The 13117-nt window shown below is 40.5% G+C and overlaps 2 protein-coding genes across 2 annotated transcripts; both read right to left on the reverse strand.

The window, feature by feature from the left end:
* Positions 1-5881: 5881 nt before the first annotated feature.
* Positions 5882-6862, reverse strand: LOC146645738 (P2Y purinoceptor 1-like). The gene has a single exon (XM_085392596.1). The coding sequence runs from the start codon at positions 6860-6862 to the stop codon at positions 5882-5884; it is 981 nt and encodes a 326-aa protein (XP_085248722.1).
* A 3645-nt stretch (positions 6863-10507) lies between these two features.
* Positions 10508-11736, reverse strand: LOC146645739 (P2Y purinoceptor 1-like). The gene has a single exon (XM_085394133.1). It carries the CDS (start codon positions 11734-11736, stop codon positions 10735-10737), a length of 1002 nt encoding a protein of 333 aa, XP_085250259.1. The 3' UTR covers positions 10508-10734.
* Positions 11737-13117: the final 1381 nt, after the last annotated feature.

A 13117-nucleotide genomic window follows, 5' to 3' on the forward strand; every position in this document is an offset into this window, starting at 1 on the left:
GGTGTTTCAGTCCTGTTTTCCATGTGGAGACGGTGTTTACACCAGAATCTTCCTTTGGTGGGTTTTTTGGAGCAAATGTGACATTCACTTGTATAACTGACACACAAAACAAAACATTGACTACACAACACGCTAACTATAGCCTCCAAACACGCTACACGTCACTAATGTCTCACATGTGAAAACTCGCTCTCTCTCTTTCTTTCACTCACTCGCTTTCTCTCACGGGCATCACTCCTAAAATTTCCCCCTCTTCCTAAACAACCAAGTCCCACATGTTGCCATATCATTTTTTGATTGGTTGAAATGGCACACTGACTCGCTGCATCTTGTAGCTGTTTCGTCTTAAATTGGTCATGTGATCTTGACGTGCCGTCACATCCGTCGACCCCAGAGGGTTAATGTCTTTATTCTGGATCAGTTTCTTATTACTGTCTCTCACACCTTGCTGGTATATATCTTCAGGCCACCAAGGCCTCCACAGTCCCTGGGTGCAAATAGCTCCCGTTTTAATATTGTCCATATCAGCTTGTCTGACTGTGGGTTGTCCTAACACGTCGTATGTCAGCAGTTTGGGCTGTTGTCACTCTCTCTTGGGGTGTTTGAGGACAGGTGACAACCCTTGTTCACTGCTCGAGTCACTGTTTCCTTGCTCATCTTGTTGTTCATCTGATATTTGCTCATCTTGGGACTTCTGTTGGTTGTAATGTTGCTCTATTGTCTGCAACTCAGGTTCGTGTACCTATTCTGTTGTCCTGTAAGAAAGGGACAACAGGAAGGGGATTACATGAAGAGACAGAAAGATGTGAGGAAGCCTACATCTACAGAAGCGGTTTGAGGCTTTCCCAGTTGTTGTTCACCCACCTCAGATTTCAGGGTTTGAGGGATAATGCTGGTGGTACTATTTTGCTGTGGAAACCTTCAGACAACCTCACCCTCATCTTCACTCTCTATGTCCTTGTCTTGCTGTAGTAGATGTTGTTGAACTTCTCCCCCCCCCCACCCCCACCCCCTTTTGTCTTAGGCTTTTACATCTTTTGTTTTGCTCCTGTCTGTGTGGTTTTTCTACAGGTAGGCTGTCACATGCAAGCAACAGGTTCCTGTGTACTGTGCGGCTTTTTCCTCCCCTCTCTGGCTTGATCTCATAAACTGGGATGTCAGGGCTTTTTTGATTCACCACCACATATACTGTGTCCTCCCAGTGTGACTGAAGCTTGCCTGGGCCTCCTTGCTCTTTGAGGCTGTGGAGCAGGACACTGTTCCCTGGGTGATGTTGAGCTCCGTAGATCTGACAGTTTATCTCTTGAAGCTTCTTTCTGGGCTGCCATAGATGCAGTCTCATAGGCCTCCTTCATTCGGGGTTGCTATTTTGTCACATACTCCACGTAGCTTAATTGCTGTTCCTGTGAAGGCAAGTTGAACAAGATGTCTAAAGGAAGTCTCGGAGTACGGCCAAACAACAAAGAGTACAGGAAAAATCCTGTAGCCTCATTCCGAGTGCAGTTGTAGGCGTGCACTACTTTTGCCAGTGACTACTTCCAGTCTGCCTTTTCAAGGTTAGTTAGTGTTCTCAACATGGACAATAAAGTTCTGTTGAAACGCTCCACTTGCCCATCCTTGTGGATGATATGGGGTAGTGTGAGAACCATGCAGACCACAGACTTTTTTGCAGCTGGGAAAACATGTGATTCTCAAATCCCCTGCCCATGTCATGGTGGATTCGTGCTGGGAAAGCAAAGTTCAGAGCAAAGTGATTGAAGACCTTATCCATATATACTATAGGACCTATAGTAGGACAGGAATTCTAGGACCCAACTCAGTTCCCCCACTGTGGATGGTGGTTTGTTTCTGAGAGCTTGTACAGAAACTATTTCCACTGTGTCCATGGTATATCCCTCTTCAGACACCATCCGACCAAGGAAACATACCTTTCTCTTGAAAATGTCACATTTCTGTAGGCTGAGTTTGATACCATGTTTTTGGTATCTCTGTAGGACAGCTCTGATGTGTTCAAGATTAGTATCAAATGAAGGAGAGTGGACTAGGTTGTCGTCCAAATATGGCTTACAGATTACATCCCGCAGGCCCCTTAAACAGTCCTCCATGCTCCGCTGAACTCTGCGGGGGCTGAGCTGAGGCCAAAGGGTATGCAGTTACACTGGTATAAGCCCCAAGGTGTGATGAAGGCTGTCAGGGTCCAGGAACCCCTGATGGTATGCTTTCCCCTGATCCAGAACAGAGAACCAGGAGCTGCCATGAAGGGAATCTAGCATGTCCTGAATTCTGGGAATTGGGTGCGTGTCTGGTACTGACTTCCGGTTGAATTCCCTGTAATCACAGCACAATCTCAGTTCACCTGACTTTTTCCGAACGCAGACAATTGGAGATGAGTAGGGTGACCTGGACTCTGAAATCCATCCATGGTTCAGCAGATCTTGAAGATAGTCTTTGACCTCTTGGTGCAGAGGTTTTGGCATGGATATGTAGGTCTTTCGAACAGGTGTTGTGTCATGCAATGTGATGTGCATGTTTAAGCTGGGGATGAACCCAACATCTTTATCATCATAAGCAAAAGCATGACATTCCTCTCTTAACAGCTGTCTCACAGTTTGTTGTTCATTTTTACTGAGATGGTCCATCTTAACTGGTGGGTCCCACTGAGGTGGCTTATGGCTGGAGGAGGGTGTGTTAATATCCTCATTTACCTGTATAGGAGACTGTGAAGAAATCTGCTCCACCGAGTCTTGCGTCTTTTCAGGGGTGATGGGGTACACTGCTTTTATTTCTTCCAGATGTCCTAGAACAGTGTGAGGAATTAAGTTGACAAGACCCTCAGGCAACTCTGATGGTTCATTTGGGACAAACAACAGACTCTGTCCTGAAAACTGCGCTCCAATATGTGCACGGACATATGTCGTGGTAATCTGTTCAGCAGCCAGACATCGTCCTCTCTTTCCTGCCAGTACTGTGCCCAAACTTTGGCTTTGGTCTGGTGACTGCAATAGTTTTAGCACTGATTTAGCAGTGTTTACCAATACTGACATGATCTGGCAGATTTTTTGAATGTTGCATGATCTTGGTTGACACTTGCCCCATTTACGCACAACTTCCTCTATTACATTAAATCCAGTAATGGGCAGTTGAGCAACACTGGGGTCACTGGATACAAGCATTGGAGCTAGAAGACAATTTTCAGGGTTACAGTCCAAATAGAATTCTGTCTCTATCCACCCATCATATGGGATTTCACTATCATAAGCTGCTAAAGCGACAGGAGGTTCTGTTCCCAAAACCTCAGCAAGTGGCCTGAGGTGGTAGGTGTTGTTTTTGCCACTCATTCTTAATAAGACTTGCCTGAGCTCCAGTGTCCCACAGGGCCTCTACTGGTGCCTTATCCAGGTGACACTGAACTGTACATCTTTTCCCAGTGAGACTGATGAGCTTGGTTTGCTGTTTTCAGGGTATATAATAGGGGTGCAACGATACACAAAATTCACGGTTCGGTTCGGTTCGATACTTTGGTGTCACGGTTCGATATTTTTTCGATACAAAAAAAAATGTTCATGCCTTTTTAATTTGTCATTTATTAAAATTATAAATATATATTTTAACACAAAAGTACAGTTTTTAAATTTAACCCTAACCCTTGTGCGTGTTGTTTTTTAGCTCGTCATATTGCAGCCACAGAAATTCTTTTGTCCATGAAACAATAAAGCTGCACTTTCTTTTTGCCTTATAGTCTGATTTGTCATAACTTCTCCGTTTTGTGGTAAGCTTTTCTTTGGCTGTCACTTCTTCACCCTGACCTGTCTTATTTGGCTCAGCAGAACTAAAATATATATCTGTCTGTGAAGGTTCTCAGTCATCCAGGTCATCGTAGTGAAATATATATCCTGCCGCACTCACATAAGCTCAGCGATTCTCTGCGCGATCAACCTCTCACATGTTTAAGCTGCGGGAGATTTCACTTGTCATGTTTGCATAGTAAGCTAACAATTAATAAGACGATGTCAGAGGAATTGGTGCACAAATTATCATCACTCACAGATCAGTGCTGTCGCTCTCTATACACAGTTCGCGCGATTGCAAAGTGAAAGCAAAAAAACAAGCGCAAATTCAAACACGATTTCAATATGTCACATATTGACAGTGGCTCACCGATGCCAATGACATAATTACCCAGCTACATTTCTGAAAGAATGCAAAAGCATTGACATATATTTTTCCTTCCTACAATAGCCCGACAGGCAGGGCAGAGATAGCCCCGGGACATCGGGCTAGCGATATTGCAAGCCCTGTATCTGATTGAGGAATCACTCATCTTTGGAAAAGAGAGTTTATTACAGAGAAATGTCTCTTTCCAAAATAAAAGCTATACTATCCGTTTCTTCTGGGCTATATTCTCAGCAGCATATTAAACATATCAGGTCTCCATAAGGAGAATCCTGTGCTAACAGCTGTCTAAATGACTCGGCTAAAGTTTGTAGCATGCATGCTTGTTGTTTTTGTCTTTGCACTAGGATGATGTCGGTGTAAATGTGCAGTCATATTCGTTGTGTTCCCACTAGTGCTTTCAGGTTAATCTCGTTGAAATAACCTTAACGCCACAACACGGCAAATCTCCGTTAACGAGCTACCCTATACAGAGGGGCTAGACGGCCAACACGTTAACGAGCTAACTGCGCTAACACACTAGCTCCCACCCATGTAATTGAGCATTGCATGGCACATCCAACATACTGTTTTACTTTAGTCCATGACTCGCTTACCTTCAGGGTCATACGTCACATGAAAACCAAAATAATTCCAAACGCCAGATCTGAATGAGGGTGGGGAGGTCCACTTCTGTCTCGCTAGCTTGCCCTGCGCTCTTCCTTCTGACCATGCTGTCTGTGTTGAGTGCTCAGTGAATCTGCGTTCGACTACTCCGCCTAGGCTGCACTCTCGAGCCTAGGCGGAGTAGTCAAATGCAGATTCACTGAGCGCTCAACACAGACAGCATCGTCAGAAGGAAAGTTGATAAAATAAATTACAAATTTTGTATTGTTTTTTTTTCTCCCCTTTGGTTTTCTTTCTTTCTCTCCCCCTCTTTCTTTCATTCTTTCCCCCTGTCCTATCCCACAGTCATGTCTGTCCCGTTTGCAACTGAAAATAAAATAAATTCATAATTATAATAAAGGTCAATCAAATGGACCAATATGATGATCCACTTAAAATAAATCCTCTTGGCATCTTTCTTGGCCTCAAGACAACAATTCTGATGGCTATAGATCCAAACGGGACACAAAAAAAAAAAAAAAAAAAAAAAATTGAAAAAAATTGTATTGTTCGATACATATGCGTACCGAACCGAAAGCACTGTATCGAACGGTTCAATATCGATACGAATATCGTTGCACCCCTAGTATATAACCATTAGATGTGTCGCTTGTCAATTTGTTGCTGTTTGGCTCTTTGGGGGCAGTTTCAGTGTGTGTAGAGTCATTTTGTGGTGCTTGTTGATTCGAGATGTTTTGCACAGAGACAGGATTTATCTGGGACCTGGATGATGAGTGGGCTACTGTGGGATGTAGCTCAGTAGCCCGCTCCTGTTTCCTGTCTAAACCCTTGAGACAGGTGACCCTCCTGACCACAACGGTAGCAGTGTCTACAGAGGTCACCAAGCTGAGCCTCTCTGCACATTTGACAACCTCTTGCACGAACACATAAGGAACACATCTGAGACTTGTTCTCGATGCCCAAAATACTCAGGGGTGCCGCACTGACTTAGTCAAAACCAGTGAAATTTTGTACAGTGGGATTACAATTACAACAAAGATGCATGCGTGTAGAGCTGGTTTATTTAAAACATTTTTAAGATTTCTAACATATGGCAAACTTGTTAAACTTTATCAGACTGTGTCACAGGGATTCTGCCACTCCTTGATTTCGGCCAATTAAAGATCTGGCGAGTTCGCTGGAGCAGCTGTTGGAATCGAGTAGGGAAATCCTTTACATGGAGGTAAACCAGGGGAGTCAAAACACTGTTCAAACACACAATTCCACGACTTATCTGGTGAGCCCCAAAGACTCCCTCATCCCAATCTGGACATTTCCCCTGTTTTGACAAAACTCTTGAATAAAGGCTGAGGTTCTTGAAAATATGATAGGGGATGTAACAAACCGAGAAGAGAAGGCACAAGATGAATAATAACTTTAAAACTCGTTTTTTCACCACCTCCTTTATGGTATTTGCATGACAGAGAACAAGAGTCACATGTCCATAGCAGCCAAGTAAAATAAGGAGTGGCATAACAAACCCAGTCAATGTCCAACCCACACTGTATTTCAGATAATCCTCCACATACTCGTTAGAGGTGGTATGGTAGCATTTTTCAGTTTTATTTGGTGAGATTTTGGAGAAGAAGATATCTGGAAGACTTTGAGCACTCACCAACAGCCAAACCAAAACTGAGATAGCCATAGAGTGAGTCACAGTTATTCTCCCCATCATCCTCATTGGATGGACAATAGCCAGGTACCTGTACACACTTATACAGGTGAGGAATCCAATGCTGCCGTATAAATTCAAGTTGAAGCAGAATCTTGTGATCTTGCAGAAGGCATCTCCAAATATCCATTTACTGTCCATAAAGTAGTACGCTGACAAAAATGGGAGTGTTAGCAGGAACAAAAAATTAGCAACTCCAAGGTTCAGAAGGAACAGATTAATGTGTCGAAGTTTCTTCTTTTTTTGCAGCAGAGACTTCAGTCCCAATCCATTTCCTCCCAGACCAACAATCATAACAAAGGCATAAATGGCAGGTAGAATTTTGTGTTCATGGAGTTTTAAGTTGCCTGAAGTACAGGATCTGTTATTCATTGTGCTTCTAAAGTAAAGTCTGCACAATCTTCCCCCTTCATGGAGAGTTATATGTCATAAAGTGAAAGAAAACACACCCTTTTTTATTTTTTTACAATTTATATGTCATGTTCAACCTTGAAACCCTGCACACTGAAGCATAAGACTGAGATCTAAAGTAAATGCAACACGTCTAATAGATATGTATGCAATCTTAATCTTGCCTTTGGGCCTTGTTTGGAATGTGAAAGTTATGAATTAAAGTTGCTACTACCCTTTGTCTAGAATTGTAACAGGCTGCGAACACATTAGGAAACTCAGGTGTTTAAACCTGTGATAATTCTGAGTTTCTTGTAATAAAGCAATGCCTGCATGTTGTTTTTTGAGCTGGTTAAATATCTTTGACCTCTTTCCCCTGTGCGTAATGATGTAATGATGTAATGATGAACGCTGCGTGTTCCGCTTAGATGGGTGAAGAGAATGGAAAAACATCACTTGTTTGTAAATAAAAAGAAGAAAAATGTGTGGCGAGAGGCTCCATAAGTCTGATTATGTGTGAGCATATTAACTAATATGACCAGGAGTGTATGAGCTTGAGTGTGCGTGACCTATATGTCCCTGTGAGGCTGTGGTGAATGTGCTCCCGTTAATCACATATGTGTGTGTGATCATGCTGTGTGAGTGTGTAGAAATAGAGGGTGTTGTTTGTGGTTGCATAGGGAAACAGGTGATCCATGCAGTGAAAGAAAGAAGGGCGTAAAAACAAGCAAGGAGAAGGATGAGCTGGAGGGATGAAAGAGAAGACAGAGAGAGAGAGAAAAAAACAAAAATTAAAAAAAAAGTAAAAGTAAAAATAAATAAAAATAAACCGGAAACATTCCGGTTCAGGTGTTAGCGGAGAGTGACGGTGTTTTAGCTGTTATGGAATAGCACTGAATTAGCATTCTGTGATTCTGTGACTCTTGAAATGCACTACACCAACAATTTAATACACACCCTGGTGTGTAATTTAAGACATAAGAGATTTCTAAAAGTAAATACTGTACTGTAAACATGAGGTTGACAGTAGGCCGACAAAGAATGTCCTTGTCCTTGTCTAAAAGGCTAGCAGTCAGTATTAATACATGTAAATCTCATTTTAGCAAATGGTATTCGGTTCAGTTCAATACTTTCGTGTCTTGGTTCGATATTTTTTCGATACAAAAAAATGTTCATGCCTTTTTAAATTTGTAATTGATTAAAATTATACATGTTTCTTTTAACTCGAGAAATCACTCATATGTGGAAAAGCTATACTGTACCCTTCTTCTGGGGTATATTCTCAGCAGCATATTAAACATATCAGGCCCCCTTAAAAGGAACTACTCTCTGAAGAACCTCCCCTCACACTCATCTTCTGGAGTGCTAGCACTTAGTTGTAACGGGGCTCAAGTACTCTCAGCCTTTCCTGAAACCCGTTGTTTTCTACAACAGAAAATAGTCGCATGTCGACAGCTATAAAAGTAGCCATTGCCCTGTTTCTTTTGCCCTCTAAGAATCATGTGCTAACGGCTGTCTCGGGTAAAGTTTGTAGCATGCGTGCTTGTCTGTTTCCACCGATGTAATTGAGCATTGCCTGGCACGTCCGACTTACTGTTTTGTCCACGCTTACCATCAGGGTCATGCTTCACATGAAAACCAAAATAGTTCCAAACGCCAGATCTCAATGATGGTAGAGGAGGTTCAATTTCGGGTAGCGTTGAGGCAGTTGCCATGTTGCAACGAGCTTAACTTCTGTCTCGCTAGCATGAGTGAATGCGTATGGGTACTCAGTGGATCTGAGCTCGACAGTGCAGCCTAGGCAGAGTAGTCGAACGCAGATCCACTGAGCTCTCAACACAGACAGCATCGTCAGAGGAAAAGTTGATAAAATAAATTAAAAATTCAGCATTGCTCAATACATATGCGTGCCGAACCAAAAGCACTGTATTGAACCATTCAATACAGATACATTGTAGCACCCCTAAGATATATATATTCATTCCTTCTAGTTAACATTTCACTTATGATTTTACATTATGCACTTTTATGCTAATTTAATTCCTTGTTTGTTCTGTATCTGCTGCTTCTCCCATGTATCAGTGACAGTTATCTGCTTGCATACCTAGTACTTGCTTTGGTCCTATTTCTATTATCTTCCTTTTACTCTCTATGTTACTTATTAAGCACCTTGGTATACCCTTGGTTTTAAGTGTGCTTTATAAATAAAGTTTATTATTATTATAAAACATCATAAAACTGCTCACCCAACCTGTCGGCAGTTTTATGATTGAAACAAAAAGTTAAAGTCTCCCTCTGTTTGGAGTTTAAATGTGAAAGCAAAAGTTCTCTGAAAGCATGGTGGAAGTTTCTAAAAATGACTTCATTAATCTCATGCAAACATACACTAATCTGGAACAACTGTGACATAATACAGAACATTAATATGATTACCTTCCCAGATTGGAGTTGTCAAGGAATGAAATACTTACAACATATATTAGAATGAACAGACTTTATTTCATTTGACAGACTAGTTGTACAGTATGGGATTAACAAAAAAAGAATGTGAAAGTAAAATTTTGTCTTTAAATAAAAGTCTTTAAATTAAATTGAAGACTTTAAATACATTTTTTTAAAATAGTCAATTAAACATTTTACATTTTTAAGTTCAAAAAGATGGAGAGAAATACATAAAAAAATATTATAGTTAGAAATCCATCAATTACTTTCTTAGAAAGGATAACTCTTTACTGTCATTTACAGTTCAAAAAATGTTATGACTTATAAAAATAATGAATCTAGGGTGTGTGTGTGTGTGTGTGTGTGTGTGTGTGTGTGTGTGTGTGTGTGTGTGTGTGTGTGTGTGTGTGTGTGTGTGTGCCCTTGCTTAGAGCAGTATACATCAAATACTATACATTAGAATTCCAGAGCAAACTTTTTTATTTTTTATTCCTATTTATTCTATTTATCCCCTTTGTATATTTTATTTATATTTGTCTCTGTGTGTGTGTGTATATATATATATATAACAGTTCTGTAACTGTAACTTTGGTCGTTGCTGTGCTTTTTTTGGAAGTCGAATTTTCCAGAGGAACCCACCCGAGGGATTAATAAAGTTCTATCTTATCTTATCTTATCTTATCTTAAAAGCCAAATATTGTGTATCTTATGTCAAATATGAATCACATGTTCACTGCCAAGCTGACTTATAGTAGGCATGAAACAAAAGTTAATGTTGATTAAATTTCACCAACACTGTTCTACTGCTATACAAACGCAATAATCCAGCAGATGTTTTTTATGGGAAATTATTTTGCTGTACACATAACCTACACAAATCTAAAGAAAAGTGGTTACTAACCTGAAAACTGTGTCAGTGAACATAAAATAAATGATACTAATCTGCCAGCGCTCTTTCCTGATCTTTGCTTAAATTAAAAGTGTCACGGTCCTGGGTCTGTGACCCAGCATTTCTATGGCAGGTTAAGAAGCAGTTCCTTGTGTTAGTTACTATAGCTATTCCTCTGTTTAGCATTTGTTGAGATCACCTTAGCTTTCTTATCTGGTCTTTAGTTTCTGTTGTCTTGCCTCCAATCCCCTACGCATGTGTAGTCATGTCTCAGTGGTTGTTTATATTTTCAATGTGACAAAAAAAAATGTTGCTGTAAAGGATTTGAATAATGCAATTTTCAATAATGCAATTTTCGATGCAGGGCAACAGAAGAACAACAAACACAGAAACAAAGCTTTTTTATTTATAAATCCATTTGAGCCAAAACCGTTATCCCGAAAAAGATAGTATAGACAGTATAATACGTAAAACAGTCTTTACACTCTACTCTAAAAGACAAAGTCAAAGTCACTAATTACTGTTAAGATATTGTTGTGGTCACTGTTTGTTCCACGGGTACACTGCCGTATTCTGACACAAACAAACGAGTAAATGTCTGACGAAACTGCTGAAGCAGCTGTTGGAGCTGAGCAGGAATATCCATGACATGGAGGTAAACCAGGGGGTTCAAAACACTATTCAGACACACAAGACCACGACTGATCTGATGAGCACAGAAGACTGTCTTATCCCATGATGGATACTTCTTGTTGGTTGAAAAAAGTACTCTTGAATAAAGGCTAAGGTTCTTAAAAATATGGTAGGGGATGTAACAGACCGAGAAGAGCAAAATCAAAATGAACATCAACTTTAAGCTTCTTTGTTTCACCACCTTATTAATGGTATTTTTGCGCCAGAGAACAAGAGTCACATGTCCATAGCAGCCAAGAAAAATAAGGAAAGGCATAACAAACCCAGTCAATGTCCAACCCACACTGTATTTCAGATAATTCTCAACATACTCTGTAGAGGTGGTATGGTGACATTTTTCAGTTCTATTTGTTGAGTTTTTGGGAAAGAGCACGTCTGGAAGACTTTGAGCACTCACCAACAGCCAAACCATGACTGAGATAACCACAGAATTACGGACAGTGATCCTTCTCTTTGCTTTCATCGGATGGACAATAGCCAGGTACCTGTACACACTTATACAGGTGAGGAATCCAATGCTGCCGTATAAATTCAAGTTGAAGCAGAATCTTGTGATCTTGCAGAAAGCATCTCCAAATATCCATTTATTCCTCATAAAATAGTAGGCTGACAAAAATGGGAGAGTTGGCAGGAACAAAAAATTAGCAACTCCAAGGTTCAGAAGAAACACATTAATGTGTCCAAGAATTTTCCATTTCTGAAGTAAGGACCTCACCGCCCATCCGTTAGCTCCCAGACCAATGAGAAAAACAAAGGTGTAAACAGCAGGCAGAGTTACATGTTCATAGTTAGAACGAAAGAAGGAAGTTTCATTAGTTGCTATTCCTGACATGTTGTCCACACAACCTCTCTCCTTTGTAGCAGAATTAAAAGTGAAAGAAGTGAAGGGACAGCAAGTGTATCTGTTGTTGCTTGAAGCCCTAAATGTTGAGTTTCAGGTTTCAGAGCTGAGATAAACATCTTTGCATCATCCCGTAACCCTCTGATTTGTTTTGATAGATCTGAACCTTTGGAATGTGGCCTCCTGTTCCTGTGGCCATTTGCTTTTTTATGAACCTTATCTTTATTCCTGTTATTGTAGCCTGTTACCCCATGATCAGTGACAAAACCCTTTTAACTTTTACCTTTTTGTTCTTTGTATGTAATTAGCAACCCTTCCACTACTCTCTGTTACCCTTCTGGTATAAATAACAGTGGTCTGGTTTACCCACTCATACCCACTCTCTGTGTCTGTAAATCCATCTTATAAAGGTATACTTTGATAAGCACACCACCACAGCAAACAAAAGGAAAAAGGACCTGAAGTCAGATTTTTTTCTTCAACACATCTCATGCATCTAATTCCTTGCTTTTTCACAAAGACTGTAGATTATTTTATCTTTTTAAAAACACTGCATGAAAATATAAAATCCATCATTGTGGATAACTTTTTTGTCTTTTTTGTTTAAGTAATGAAGTAACAGCACTTTATGATATGTTAAATAAATAAAACTCAGTGTGCTTAACACAGAAAATAAAGACAGATTTGTCTTTAAACTTCCTACAAGAAATGAAAACAGTAAAACCAAAGAAAAAACAATAACTGAAAGCACTCTTAGTAGACTGAGATCTATTTCTGGGAACATGTAAAACATCTGAATCTGATCCTTGAGAGGTCTGACTGAGCTGTAGACAGTGAGCAAGTCAGAGATGTACTTGGAACGATGGTACAGCCCCCACAGAGTCCTGATCTCAACATCATCGAGTGTGTCTGAGATTGCATGAAGAGACAGAAAGATGTGAGGAAGCTTACATCCACAGAAGATCTGTGGTTAGTTCTCCAAGATGATTGGAACAACCTACCAGTCGAGTTCGTTCAAAAACTGTGTGCAAGTGTGCCTAGCAGTATATGCTGTTTTGAAGGCAAAGGGTGGTCACACCAAATATTGATTTGTCTTAGCTTTCTCTTTTGTTCATTCACTTGATGAAAATAAAAGATTAGCACTTCCATTTTTGAAAGCATTCTTTGTTTACAGCATATTTTTTTTCACCTGCCTAAAACCTTTGCACAGTGCCGTATGTCTGGATTTATTATGTGTTGTGCATTGTTTATGTTATGAAACGGCTGTGTGCAGGCAGGAAAAGGACCCAAAGTGCAGACACTCAGAGGCAAAACGTGAACTCCAAAAAGGTAACACAACTGAGACTCCAAGGGTGGCAGGCAGGCTGCACAG

Source organism: Rhamphochromis longiceps, linkage group LG20 (assembly GCF_057381845.1).
Source record: "Rhamphochromis longiceps isolate RC_006_pf linkage group LG20, R_longiceps_female_GT1.1, whole genome shotgun sequence".
Classification (NCBI taxonomy): Eukaryota; Metazoa; Chordata; class Actinopteri; order Cichliformes; family Cichlidae; genus Rhamphochromis; species Rhamphochromis longiceps.

Bases quoted from the DNA above. Each gene is read 5' to 3' on its own strand.
- LOC146645738 (XM_085392596.1), bottom strand. From the start codon at position 6,862: ATGAATAACAGATCCTGTACTTCAGGCAACTTAAAACTCCATGAACAC.
- LOC146645739 (XM_085394133.1), bottom strand. From the start codon at position 11,736: ATGTCAGGAATAGCAACTAATGAAACTTCCTTCTTTCGTTCTAACTAT.